The sequence below is a fragment of the Mirounga leonina genome, unplaced genomic scaffold, assembly GCF_011800145.1.
Source record: "Mirounga leonina isolate KUSES-001 unplaced genomic scaffold, KU_Mleo_1.0 Mir_224, whole genome shotgun sequence".
In the NCBI taxonomy this organism is placed as follows: domain Eukaryota; kingdom Metazoa; phylum Chordata; class Mammalia; order Carnivora; family Phocidae; genus Mirounga; species Mirounga leonina.
Genome location: NW_023270615.1, coordinates 9,461,498 through 9,474,990, shown reverse-complemented (window position 1 = coordinate 9,474,990; position 13,493 = coordinate 9,461,498). Strand labels below are relative to the sequence as shown.

At 47.7% G+C, this 13,493-nt stretch overlaps 1 protein-coding gene across 2 annotated transcripts in view; it reads right to left on the bottom strand.

Moving 5' to 3' along the window:
• Positions 1–13,493, bottom strand: part of APBA1 (amyloid beta precursor protein binding family A member 1) — a 128,739-nt gene that overhangs the window by 68,418 nt on the left and 46,828 nt on the right. For both annotated transcript variants that reach the window (XM_035029078.1, XM_035029079.1), the window contains exon 2: positions 4,067–5,340. In XM_035029078.1, the coding sequence (XP_034884969.1) occupies positions 4,067–5,272 (1,206 nt within the window). In that variant the 5' untranslated portion in view covers positions 5,273–5,340. The remainder of the gene's footprint in view (positions 1–4,066; positions 5,341–13,493) is intronic.

Sequence of the window (13,493 nt, the reverse complement as noted above, 5' to 3'; positions counted from 1 at the left end):
AAACTGTGCTGTTCTCTTCGACTGCTGGCTCTCGGTGCTTGCGGCTTTACACATTTTTATTATCGTATTGTCATTTTAGTGTAGCTTTAAGAGAGAGCAGAGATAAACAGCATCTGCTCAACACCCCGCTCACAATAACCAAAACCCTCCAACCGCCACCGTCTGCTTGCTCCTACCTCTCTCCGATTCCACCATGCCTCTCTTCTCCACTCGGAATGATTCTGTTGCCTAAAGAGAGGCTGGTACGGGGTGCCTGGGTGGCTCAGTCGGTTAAGCGACTGCCTTCGGCTCAGGTCATGATCCTGGAGTCCCGGGATCGAGTCCGGCATCGGGCTCCCCGCTCGGCGGGGAGTCTGCTTCTCCCTCTGACCCTCCTCCCTCTCATGCTCTCTGTCTCTCATTCTCTCTCTCGCAAATAAATAAATAAAATCTTAAAAAAAAAAAAAAAAAAAGAGAGGCTGGTAGGCCATGAAACTTTTCAGAACTAGTCATTCCTTAACGATATTTTCCCAGAAGGGGGTTGGGAGGTAGTTTTCAGATATATTTGGAATAGAGAAATCTTTAGCAGAAGCAAAGCACTTACAGGTCATTACAGTTTCCAAAAACCAGTCATTTTCGATCAGTGCTCAGCTTCTAGTACATGCTCAGGTCCTGGCTAACAAGCAGTCCAATCTTCACGTTCACCCATTCACAAATGCCAGTCTGCTCCCAGTGAAGAGCAAAACACTGGCGTTCTGAGGGAATGAGAAGGGGCATTAAAAGCAGATTCAGCAAATCAGCAGTTATCGCCGGCAAGTGGTAATGCATGTGTTTTTTATTTCCCTCTAAGTGCTCACTGTAGCTTCTGATCATGCCATTTGTTGTTGTTGTTGTTGTTGTTAGTTTTTTTTGAGAGAGAGAGAGAGAGAGAGAAAGAAACATTGAGGGGGTGAGGGGGGGCAGAGGGAGAGGATCTTAAGCAGACTCCGAGCGCTGAGCATGGAGCCTGATGCAGGGCTCGATCTCACGACTCTGAGATCATGACCCTGAGATCAGCACCTGAGCTGAAATCAAGAGCTGGATGCTTAACCAACTGAGCCACCCAGGTGTCCCGGATCATGCCATTTGAAAATGCATTCCAAGGCTATTTCTCTAGGTCTGCTGACCATGACCAAGGGAAGACAGTCCCCTTTGCTAAAACCAGACCTGGGCTAATAAAACATGTACCTTAGTCTCAAATCCACAGATTGTACAGGGTGAAACTGCCCTGATACATTTTTTCCCCCCTGTGAATCAGTGGTTCTTAATCTTTTATATGCTGAAGAATCACAGGAAGAATTGACAAAATAAAACAAACAAAAAAAACATATCCCTTAGACATTCTAATTTGGAAAAGGCAGTAATTTGTATTTTCAACAAGAACCTTCCAGACTGACCTCAGACCAGTTTAGCTGTGCTTTTTCATTTTCTACAACAGGATACACAGAAAGGGCATTCAAGTAAATATTTTTTGATGCTGAGATGGAAATCAACAGAATGTACAGACTTCTATTTTTCCCTCATAATACCATCAAAGACACAGGAAATGAAGGTCTTTACCATGAACACGGAAGGACAGATGAAATACAACTCACAAATTCAAACAGCTTCCAACTGACTGGTGGAATATTTTAAAGCACAGATTTTGGGTTTTGCTTTGTAGTAACTCGTCATAACCTAGTAAGCCCTACTCACCGATCTCCCAGCATCAAGCTGAATATCTGCCAGTATGAATTTCTAAAGCATCACCTGATGTCCTATTATCAATTCCACCTTTTGAGTGAAACATCATGCAAGAGGTTTAAGTTGGTCTCCTAGTTCAAATGAATCAAAGCAAGCCCCAGCCCTAAGATAGGCTGTGCTGTGGGCTCATCGTGAGAGGCTGCAGCGACAACGGGGGGAAGCCCGTTACGTCAAGGAGCTGGTGCGTGGAAGGAAGCTGAAGGAGGAAGCCAGCACCTGGACCTAATGCTCCTGCATCTTTTTCTCTGATGGATTTCCAAGGTTCTAAAAGGATGTGGAACTCGGCCTCTTGCCCGCTCCTTACCTTTGAAAACCTGCTCCATTTTCCCACTACATGTGCAAAATGCTGCAATATTTCCCTCCTTGCCAGGAGGAACCTGGAGGCAGGTGGAGGTCAGGAAGAAATCTACACATGAAGGCACCTGTCTTACCAGTTCTACGAGAAGCCGGGACAACAGAGGAGAGACACGGAGCGACGATGAACTGACTGACCCAATGCTGCCCCCTTGCTGGGGAGGACGCAGATCCTTTCCTCACCGGTTTTCCACCTCTCCTTATTAAGGGAGCCGGCGATTTAATTAGCTACTGGCAAATGTTGACTGTTACTCAAAGCGGAGGTGAATGATACCCCTGACCTGCAGAGCCCTTCACGGTTAAGTAGGATGAACAAAGAGCTTCCAGTAATGGCTTCTCACTCCAAAAGATATACTGAGAAATAACCTGGTGCAATCACAGAAGGCAGAATTAAATGAAATCAGATTGAACCTCCTAGGCCTTCTTTTAGTCCAAGCTCCCATTTTAAATGAAATTATTCAAGAGAATGGAAAAGTGAGAGCGCAAAAGAATCTTGAACGCCAGGTGGTGGGGGCAAAGTTGTCTTCTTTATTTTGAATGGACTGTGACACCCAAGCTTGCCATGTTATCACATTTCTTTAGGTATTCCAAAAATGGAAAATAAAATGTTGGCAGAGGCAGCGATAGCTTTCTGTACCTCTTCCCGAGGAAGCACAACGAAGTTTTAAACCCCAAGCAGGTCTTTTGGGGAGAACGGTGCCCCGGGTCCACCAGAAATGAAAACTGAGCACTTAAACTAAAAGCCACAGGGAGACCCAGGGTGTCGGTGAAAAACCGCAGAGCCGGGGGCAGGAAAAAGCTCAGCAGGATCTCCCTGACATCCTCCAAGGATGCCACAAGGGTGGGTCCAATCCATTAAGGGGCTGTTTTAAGGCGTGGTGCTCAAACTGTGGCCCCGCGACCAGCAGCATCAGCACCACCTGCAAACCTGTTAGCTGACAGTGTTGAACTTCACCTGAGCCCTGTGATTCCCGAAAACAACGAAGGTTAAGGAAACCTCCCCTACCCTTTTGTGCTCTGGAAATGGCTTCCTGCAAAGACCACCCCCTACCCGTATGACTTACGGAAGACTCACAGGTGTCCCCCCCTTTTTTTTTTACCTATGACAAGGCCAGACACAGACCCTCCAAATTCACCTTTGCCTGACGGTGACTAGCTGAACTGCCCAGCTTTGTCAGAACACAATGTCTGCTAACCAATCCTCACCTGAACTTTTCTCCTTCCTCCAGGTCCTTGAACTTTTAGCCAGCCTACACCCCACACCCCCTCCTCAACCGGCCTCTGGAGAACAGGCTGACCTCGGGTTAAAACATACGCTCTTTTGCAAGGCATTCAAGCCGGGCTTTCACCCCACTTCCCCACAACGCCTTCTTTCTAGTCCTGTTTACTCCTCCCTAGAAAGGAGACCCTCTTTTTGCCCAGCCCCAGAGACCCTTGCAGACCCTATAATCAGAGGTTCTCCTATTGCAATAGGGCCCATCCCCTGTTAAAAGAATACCTTTCTCCCCTTTGCAAAAAAAGCCTTCCCGATAAAGTCTCTCCTTGCACAATCCGGACTTGGTTTTTCTTGGACATTAAAATGACAAGTTCTCAGGCCGCACCCCAGCCTTCTAAGTGAGAAACCGCTCGGGGCAGAGTTTGGGAACCAGCGATTTACAGCCATTCCTTCAAAGGGTCTGAAAAACGCGTTCCACACCTGAACTCCATCCCACCCGTGTTTCGCTCAGGGGCTCGTAAGCGCAAGCGGTCTCCGAGCTGACAGTGTTGAACTTCACCCGAGCCCTGTGGTTCCAGAAAACGAAGGTTAAGGAAACCTCCCCTACCCTGGACACGGGTGGACACGGTAGACACGTTTTTAGCGTCCCCACAGGCCACTCATCTCGTGAAGTCATTTCGCCAGTGGCAAGCAAGTCCCCGCGCGGCGCTGGAGCCCGAACCCGCGCATACTTACATCTCCATCCACCGGCCTCTGGTCGTCACAATCCCTCGTGGGGCTAATGTCCTGGCGCATGACCCAGATCGGCTCTTTGGGCTCGTCGGGGGTGTAAGGCGAACGGATGGTCCTGGTTTTCACCTCCTCGATGGCCTCTTTGATGTCCTTGATGGCCAGCGAGATGGCGTCCCTTTTCTCCTTGCTGTATCGCTGGCCCGCCTCGCCTCCCGCCGTGCCCGCCGCCCGCTGCTGCCCCGCCACCGGCGCCTGCTGCCCGGGGCTGTCGGGGCGGCCCCCGCCCGGGGTGGGGGCGCGCTCCAGGTCCTGCTCGGCCTCCGGCATGTCCTCGGCCGCCTTGTCGAGGCTCTGCGAGCTCATGCTCTGCTTGACCTCGGCCACGATCTGGTCGATGTCCTCCTCCTGCTCGTAGCTGTCCATGCGCGGGTAGGGCGCGAACTCGGCCTCCTTCTCGGGGCTGTCGGACTCGCCGTCCGAGCGCTCGTCGTAGTGGTGCAGCCGCGCGCCCAGGGCCTCCTGGCGGTACGCGGCGGCCTCGTCGCGCTCCGGCTCGTACAGCCGCAGCCCGGCGCGCGCCTCCAGCTCGGGCGCGTCCCCGATCTCCTCGTACACGTGCTCCTGGAGGCCCCCGTAGTCGGCGTAGGGCTCGGCGTAGGGCTCGTCCTCGCCGCGGGGGAACAGCCGGTGCGTGTACACGTAGCCCGAGTAGGCGGCGTTCATCGCCTCCTCGTGCTCCAGCGAGGGGAAGTGCAGGTGGCTGGGCAGCGCTCGGCGGTGCGTGGCCTCGGCGTGCTCGGCCTCCGCCTGCTCCGTGTACTCCTCGGCCTCGGGCCGGTACTGCACGGCGTAGGCGCTCTCGTCCTCGGGCTCCTGAGCGCGCTCCGCGTCGTAGCCGTCGCGGGCCGCGGCGATCACGTCGCCCTCGGCCGTGTCCGTGTGGTTGTGGAAGCCGCTCTCCGTGCTGGCCGAGCGCGCCAGGCACTCCCCGCGCTCCTCTTCCTCCCGCGGCCCCGGCGGGGCGCGGAGGTCGTCGACGGCGCGCCCGCAGCCCGGGCGGCCCGCATAGCGCTGCTGCGGCGGCCGCCGCTGCCGCTGCTCCTCGTCCACCTCGGGGTGCTCCAGGTCGGCCTCCACCGACTCGTTCACCTCCCCGCCTGCCGCCTCGTCGGCCACCTCCACCTCCGCGGAGCCCTCCAAGTGGTTCATGGTGGGCGTCGGGCGGGCTGGGAGCGAGGCTGGGCCGGCTCACTGCGCTCTCATTTTGCTGCACGCGTCTGGGAAGACAAGAGGGGGGGGGGCTGTTAACGTGCTTCAGACCGTAGTTCTGAGCTGAGCACCCAGAGCAACCGTAAAAACAGCTGCTATTGCTCCCTTCTGACTCCGGGTCAATTAAAAAATGGTTGCAAATTTCAACGCCGTCTGACAGCACATAGTGCATTTCCTTCCTTGCATGTATCGTAATTTGTAATTACATAGCTACTTGTCTAATTGCTTACTGGCTTTCTCCCTTCCCCACCCCTCAGACTGAGAGCCTCGTGAGCGTTTTGTTCTCTCTCCACCATGCTTACTATTCAGGTTCCATTTCTGATGCACATGAATAAAGAGTACTACTAAATTGAATGGGCCAATTGACACATTTTCCATCTGCTAAGGGATAAATCTCTCCAAATTAAAGTAGGATCCTAGCTACTTTAGAAACGGTTCTTTAAATAAATTTCAAGGGAAAAAATAATCTCGAAATGTTTTGAGCTCTTGCTGTCAATATAAACACGCAGCCTTTCGGAGGCAGGCTATCCACCATCAGAGGGTTCTTGTCCTGTTATGACAGGCTCTGTTACCTTGGACAAGTGGCTTCATTTTCTGGACCTCCACGATGAGATCAGACTCATTGACTAAGGGCTGTTACACAGGGAAAAAAGACTCCGTGGTCGAGTAAGTTTGGGAAACGCTGACTTAAGAGTTGACTTTTCATTGTGAGTATTCAAGAGGAAAGACACATGATGTGGGGTTTCCTAAACTTGTGTGAGGAGGAAACCCTTTCCTAGAGGCCAGTGTTCTGACAGATCCACTTAAAGAAACACTCACTAGTGTACTTCCCCATATACCCTGGACCTAAAATTCTCTGATTCTATGAATTACCATTATAGCTGGTACTAGATATATGGAAATCATGGCTACTTTCTTAAAAATATGGGTATGTCTCTTTATCCATTTCCAGAGAAACTTGTAGCTAGAGATGGATTTGGTTTCAACCTCTCTCATTGTTGTTATCACAAAATAGCTTTACACCATGATGCATCCAGTGTATGGAAATAGACACAAAGGAGGTACAGAACAACAAAAATGGGCGGGATCCCTATGAAATGCGTTCAACTATTAAGTGTAGGCTTTTCTCATAGTGTTCTTTTGGAGAACCCACATTACGACTGGACAAAATGGATGGGAAGTGAACTCAATGTACTAGGAGAAAGCTCCCAAGAGGATCAGGGGCATTTGATTGACTCTCTAATATTGCAGTGGGCTATATTCTACTCAGCTCCCCACAACCACAGCAATTTCCTTCAAGCACTAGGACAATCCCAGTAGTAAAGGAGGGCATTTTGGAGCTTCCAAGTTCACCTTCAAGCAGAAATATCGTCTTTCCACCATTCTTTGGTGGACCCACCTCCATTCCCCCACTGCTGCCTGGCACACACTGGAAGAAAACAATTATGGTTTACTCGAGATGAACAATCCTAATTGCGTTCCTCCTTGGCAAGAGTCCCACTTCATACAAGTGAGATCCAGTCTCCTTTGAAAAATTGTGGCCTCCCCTCATTAACCCTTGAGAACAGTGACTCCGAGGAGGCATAAGAAAGTTTTCCAAAAGCAAGTATGAGGCTCCATTCAGACTTTGATGGATGGTTAATGCTTTGAACAGAAGAGGCAAGTGTTGGTGCTGAGGTCCCCCTGACTAAGTGGCCTCCATCATGGGAAATACAAAACAAATATTCAGTTCAATACAGCACATGGACAAGCAGAGTCTACCCACATTTCCTTTATGAGGCCTCTCTGGAAAAGACAACAAATTAAACGTACACATCTCAGTCGGATGGACACAAATCAAGTATTCACAGAGAGGGATTACCGAACAGTGTTAGCAAGACAATACTAAGCATCCAAAGCATGTGAATGGCCAACAGTTCATGATAACCATGTGCAGAATTGACCAAAACCCTGTCTACAGTGAAAATAGATTTTATTGATGAAAATCTACTGATACACGTATTAAAAAGAAGTTTTAGTTTAGGGGCACCTGGGTGGCCCAGTCAAACATCTGACTCCTGATTTCAGTTCAGGTCATGATCTCAGGGTTGCGAGATCGAGTCCCAGGTCAAGCTCCACACTTAAAATTCTCTCTCTGCTCACTCCCCCCCCCCCCCCCCAAACTCCCATGCACATGGACACACACACACACTTTCTCTCTCTCTCTCAAAAAAGTTTTAGTTTATTCTGGGTTAAAATCGCTGTTTGACCAGCAAACAGTGCCCTCTCATAGAGCACTTACTGATTCAAAGGAAATGGGATTTCTCTGCATGTCCGAACACTAAATCATGATAAAGAAAGTTATAAGATGCACATTCTTTGGGGAAAAATACTGTTAAAATAATGGTGAACTGGTGAAACTGGTCCCTGACCCCCTTGGTCCAGCTCTGACTCTGGGTTCTTGAGTCCTACTCCCTGCAAACCAAGCCCAAGAGCCCCATCACTCCACCAGCCCCACTGCCACACCTCACCTGCGTCCCATGTTCTAACACCCCCAGTGCTGACCCGAACTGCCTTCCCTACTCTCAGCCTATTTTTCACCTATATTTGGTGACTCTTTCCTGTCTTTGGTGACTCTTTCTTGTCTTCCCCAGAGCAAGTTCACACTTGAGGACTGTCTATTATGTGCCAGCCTCCAGGCAATGTTCTAGGCACTGGGGCGGAGCGGTGACCGAGGAAGACAGGCTTCTCTGATTCATTAAGCCTCCGTTCTGATGCATGAGATGGAGGGCAGGGGAGGGAGGTGAAGAAAAAGGAGAGGGGAACGGACGGTGACTATGTAAATAAACAAAACGGGATAGCCCCAAATAGTGAAATGTCTTATGAAGAAAATAAGATGGTAAAGGCATAGCAAGAGACCAGGGAGGGGGGTTATGCACACAGTGCCCAGAGGAGGTGATGTGTGAGCTGGGACCTGAACGATAAGGAAAGGGGCGGCCACATAAAAATCTGAGGGCAGGGCCATGAGGCAAGAGGGCACTTGCTTGGTTCAAGGGCAGAAGCAATGTTTGTGAGTGAGAAAGGGATGGTGTGGAGGGAGATGAGGGTGGGGAGATGGCAAGACCAGGCCTGGTACATCATGGTAAAGAGTTTGGATTTTATCTCAAGGGCACTGGTATGCTAGTGAGTGGTTTTAATCAGGGGAGTTACAAGGCTTAATTAACTCCTCACTTCATCCCCATTATACTTTGTCTATTGTTATATATATATATATATATATATATCACACACTGTATATATTATTTATATATATAATATATGTATAAATTATATTATAGCACCTGTCACACAAAGCAACAGTTCTTTATAAATATGAAGTCCTCAGGAAAAGAGGACCTGTCATTTATCTTTGATTCCCTAGTGCCAAGGACAGAGGTTGCAGAGTGGGTAGTCAATGAATTTTTAGTAATTAAAAAGAAAAAATGTCTGTTTCCACTCCCCCCCCCCAATATTTGGGGCCTTCTAGCCATTGGCATGCTCAGGCTTTAGAGAACTCATTTCTTCCTTCCATCTTGAATCTTTGCTGCCCTTATCCATCCATGCACCTCCTCCACCTTCTTCTGATGCTTTAAGTGTCCAGAGAACTCTCGTGATTCAGTATTTTCCTACATTTGCATGTACTGATCCAGTTGGCATTTATTAGACATTTGCCAGGTACCATGCAAAGGCAAAGGGCACGCAAAGGTTTTGAAAGCATGGTCCCAGCCTTCAAGGGCAGACAGCTCTAATAATTATAATACCTGCTGCTAAGTGCAAAAGAGAACTAGGTTCAAGCTACAAAAGGAGCCTAGAGTTAAACCAACCACCACAACTGCATCCCCTTTGTGAGTCACACACGTACTGCTGTTCTTTTTTTTTTTTTAAGATTTTATTTATTTATTTGAGACAGAGAGAATGAGAGAAAGAGAGAGCACATGAGAGGGGGGAGGGTCAGAGGACGAAGCAGACTCCCTGCCGAGCAGGGAGCCCTATGCGGGACTCGATCCCGGGACTCCAGGATCATGACCTGAGCCAATGGCAGTCGCTTAACCAACTGAGCCACTCAGGCGCCCCATACTGCTGTTCTTAAAGGGTTTAGATTTCATGCGCTCATAAGCAACCTGAGGACTAAGGCCTGGGAGAAGAGTGCCTTCAGCCACTCAATGGCCTTGATTAGGACCCATGTGCCTCCGGAGGCTGGGGCAAAGGGAGGAGGAGTGGCTCCCTCCCCCGCTACAAAAGTGTCCTGCAATCTGGAAGACAGAGGCAGGACAGGCTCCACTGCAGGTGTCCTGGCTGCAGGAGTGAGGGAACCAGCTGGAGAAGGTTAACAAAGGGAAGGAATTCCGCTGCCGTGCCCCATTTATAAATAGAACATTTCACAATTCAAGCAGCTGAATCCAGGTATCTCCTAATGGTAGCTGAGACTCATGTTGGTTTGGGATTAATGGAAGGGGAGGTTGTAAATTACTTTGGCTGATCTGTCCTTAAGTAGTCATTGATAAGAAATTCCAATAGACTGTCCCTTTTAACACTTGCAGAAGTAGTTTTAGAAAACAGGTCTGACTGAAGACGAAATGCAATGTGAAAAAGAAGGAAAGGAGTCACATCAGGTTGTTAACATGGAAGGTATGGGGGGAGGGAGGCTGGTATAGGGAAAACAGGAAGGTGGAGGGTACAGAAGTGGGAAAAGAATAAGACTGTGCTAGCCATCCGCTCCCCTGAAAAAACTAGAAAGAATATGATTCCATAAATATGTTTTTATATTTTTGTGTATATTTAAGAAGTACATTTACCTCCCATGGACTGAAGGAATGTTGTTCCTTGTCTCCTGCTAGAGTTGCGAAGGAAAGTCCTGTTTCTTTGGACTGTAGCCTGTCCTAATTCACCTGCACACATACATTTCCAGTCCGCATGATGTCTGCCACCAAGCCATTGGAGTGGCTGCCAATGACCCTGAGGTCGTGGTGATATATTAATCTCCAAAGCAGCAAACAGTTCTGGTCGGCAAACAGGATTGTGCCCTCAATGCTGCATGCATATACATTCGTGTGTGTGTGTGCATGCACGTGCGTGTGCATGAGCGTGTGTGAACACACGCACACACGCGCACACACATGCCACCCACATAGGCTGGAGACTAATGGTTCCCATTAAAGAAAAAAAGGGTGACAGAATACGAATACCCAAGTTTTCTTATCCATCATCTCTACTCTCTCTGTTTTCCTTCTATGAGTGAGATCAACTGTGGAACATCTACTAGAGAAACCAAAGGACATCAAGAACCTCATGCAAATCATCAGCTTTTTATTTTTATTTATTTATTTTTTTAAAGATTTTATTTATTTATTTGAGAGAGAGAGAATGAGAGAGAGCAAGCACATGAGAGGGGTTAGGGTCAGAGGGAGAAGCAGACTCCCTGCCGAGCAGGGAGCCCTATGCGGGACTCGATCCAGGGACTCCAGGATCATGACCTGAGCTGATGGCAGTCGCTTAACCAACTGAGCCACCCAGGCACCCAAATCATCAGCTTTTTAAATTCAATGCATCTATTTGCAAGGGTAGCAGAAAAAAAAAAAAAAAGAATCCATTAAAGCTTAATCTCCTTTGATTCATTTGGAAATTAAATTTAATGATACTGGGAGCTAAGATGGATACAGAACACACATTTTTCCTTCCTAAAGTCATTTCTAGTTTAAATAGGCTCACAAAGTCAGGAAAAGCCTCCTTACACACAGAACATCTTACTTCAGTGAAATATTATTTTGTTTCTTCTCTTATCCTTGTGTGAAGCTTGGCTTGGCAGATAGCACTGGTAATGATTTCAGAGTGAGTTGTGTACTTGAACCCAAGGAGTGTTGCTGAATAGCCAGATGTCAACCAGAGGTCTGTGTCCTTGACCCTGTCCTACTTTGAGGAGGACATGTGGGCTGGACATCTTCAGGTTCCCTTGCAGGTGACCCACTCCAAATGGCTTCCCATGATGGCTCCCTTCCCTTCCCTTCAGGCTTATGGGTGGTAGGGGTGGTGGGGTCCCTCTTTTCAGCTCTCTGCCTCTCTGCGTATTATCTAATTTGAGTGCCTATCTATTTCCTGCTGGGACCTAACTGATACCAAATGCGTGATACCCATGTTGGCAGATGATAAGAAATAAATCATTTAAAGACAGATGTAAAATGATAAATTGTACAGCTATAGTAAACATCATGAAGGTGGCACCCTAGTGGAAAATTCTAAACCAGGCTCTGCTGTGTCTTCTCACCCCCACAGCACTCCTTCTCCAAAGGCTACAGGGGATCAGGGAATTGACATGGTAAATCCACACAGGAAGCCTAATGGGTTTATAAAAGCCTACCTGCCTGCCTGCCTGTCTGGATCTCAGCCTCTACATCTCTCCTCTCCCAAGGACAGAGGCCACTTGATCTTCTCCTAATGCCCTAGTCTGTCAACTGCAGGCTCAGCCTGCTCCCAGTCTCTATTCAATCCTAGTTTTAGATCTAGCTTTGCCCCTCACTCAAGAATTAGGATCTGGCTTCGGATCTTTCATCCAGTGATTTGATTTCTTCCCTTGTACACAGACCACCCCAATGTTGGCAGTGGATACCCCACTTTCTGGGTCAAGAATGCCAATGGCTTTTTTGGATGGCCAGTCATTGATGGTTGCCATATCCCTTAGAGATCTTGGAATGCCTGCTGGACTAAAATTTCATCCACACATGGAGCTGAACTTGCTTCCCAGCACCTGCCCAACAGAGGTGGGTGGGTCCTGGTCTTTGGTAGGCTGTATGCTTACATGTTTCAAGGCCACTGCCTTTGCTCAAAATACTTTGGCCACTCCTTTATTGGAACAGCTTTCAAAGTTAATTTCTGGGATTTAAAACTACCAGCCAATTGTTCTCAATATTCTATTCTAATATTAAGTCATATTTGATTTTTGCCATCAAAGGATTATCCCTCACCTTATTTACAACAGTTTGCTATGAATGGTGCTTGATATTCTTCAAATATCAAAGTTCTCTCTAAAGGATCATCTCATCATCCATACGCTTAATGAGATATTACAGTGGTTAAGGGGACAGGTGTGGGTGACAGACTGCCTCAATGCATCATAGTTGCATCACTTACTAGGGATGCATCACTACTTTCTTTGACTTAGGATAACTTAGAGCAAATGTTCCAGTTTGATCATTTCTAAAACGGGGATAGTAATAGTACCTACATCACAGGGTTACTGGATGATACAAATTAATATATATATATATATACAACATAACAGTGTCTGATACATTGTAAGTGCTACTTGATATTCATCAGTGCATTTTCTGCACACACCATAATTAGTATTTAAAAGATCAACACGTAGTTTTTAAAAAGCAAAAAAAAAAAAAAAAAAAAAAGATGAAAACAACTAATGCTGCTATAAATGCTTTGAACACATGGTACATTTCTTATTACTCTTTCCCACGTAAGTCTATGTAGGGATGGGAAAGAAGCATTTAGGCTACTTTTAATCGTCTTGAAATAAGGCTGAGCATACGTAAATCCACCAAATAATCATCATAAACCCTATACCACGTGTGTAGGCCAATGCATGTGGTGTTCTGCGTACTCTTGCCCTCCTCACCCTCACAACAGTCCCAGTGGGAATTACCTGTCTCCAGTTGCTGATTTTGAATGTTTTTTTTTTTTTTTAAGATTTTTTATTTATTTGAGAGAGAGAGAATGAGAGACAGAGAGCACGAGAGGGAAGAGGGTCAGAGGGAGAAGCAGACCCCCTGCTGAGCGGGGAGCCTGATGTGGGACTCGATCCTGGGACTCCAGGATCATGATCTGAGCTGAAGGCAGTTGCTTAACCAACTGAGCCACCCAGGTGCCCAGTTGCTGATTTTGAAACAGAAGCTTAGAGAGCTTAAGTAACTTGTCCAAGGTCACTCAGAGCTGAAAGGGTTGGAGGTAGATCCGTCTGGATCTCACTGTTCATGTTTTTCTTTTTTTTTTTTTTTAAAGATTTTTTATTTATTTATTTGAGACAGAGAATAAGGTAGAGCATGAGAGGGTCAGAGGGAGAAGCAGACTCCCTGCCGAGCAGGGAGCCCGATGTGGGACTCGATCCTGGGACTTCAGGATCATGACCTGAGCCGAA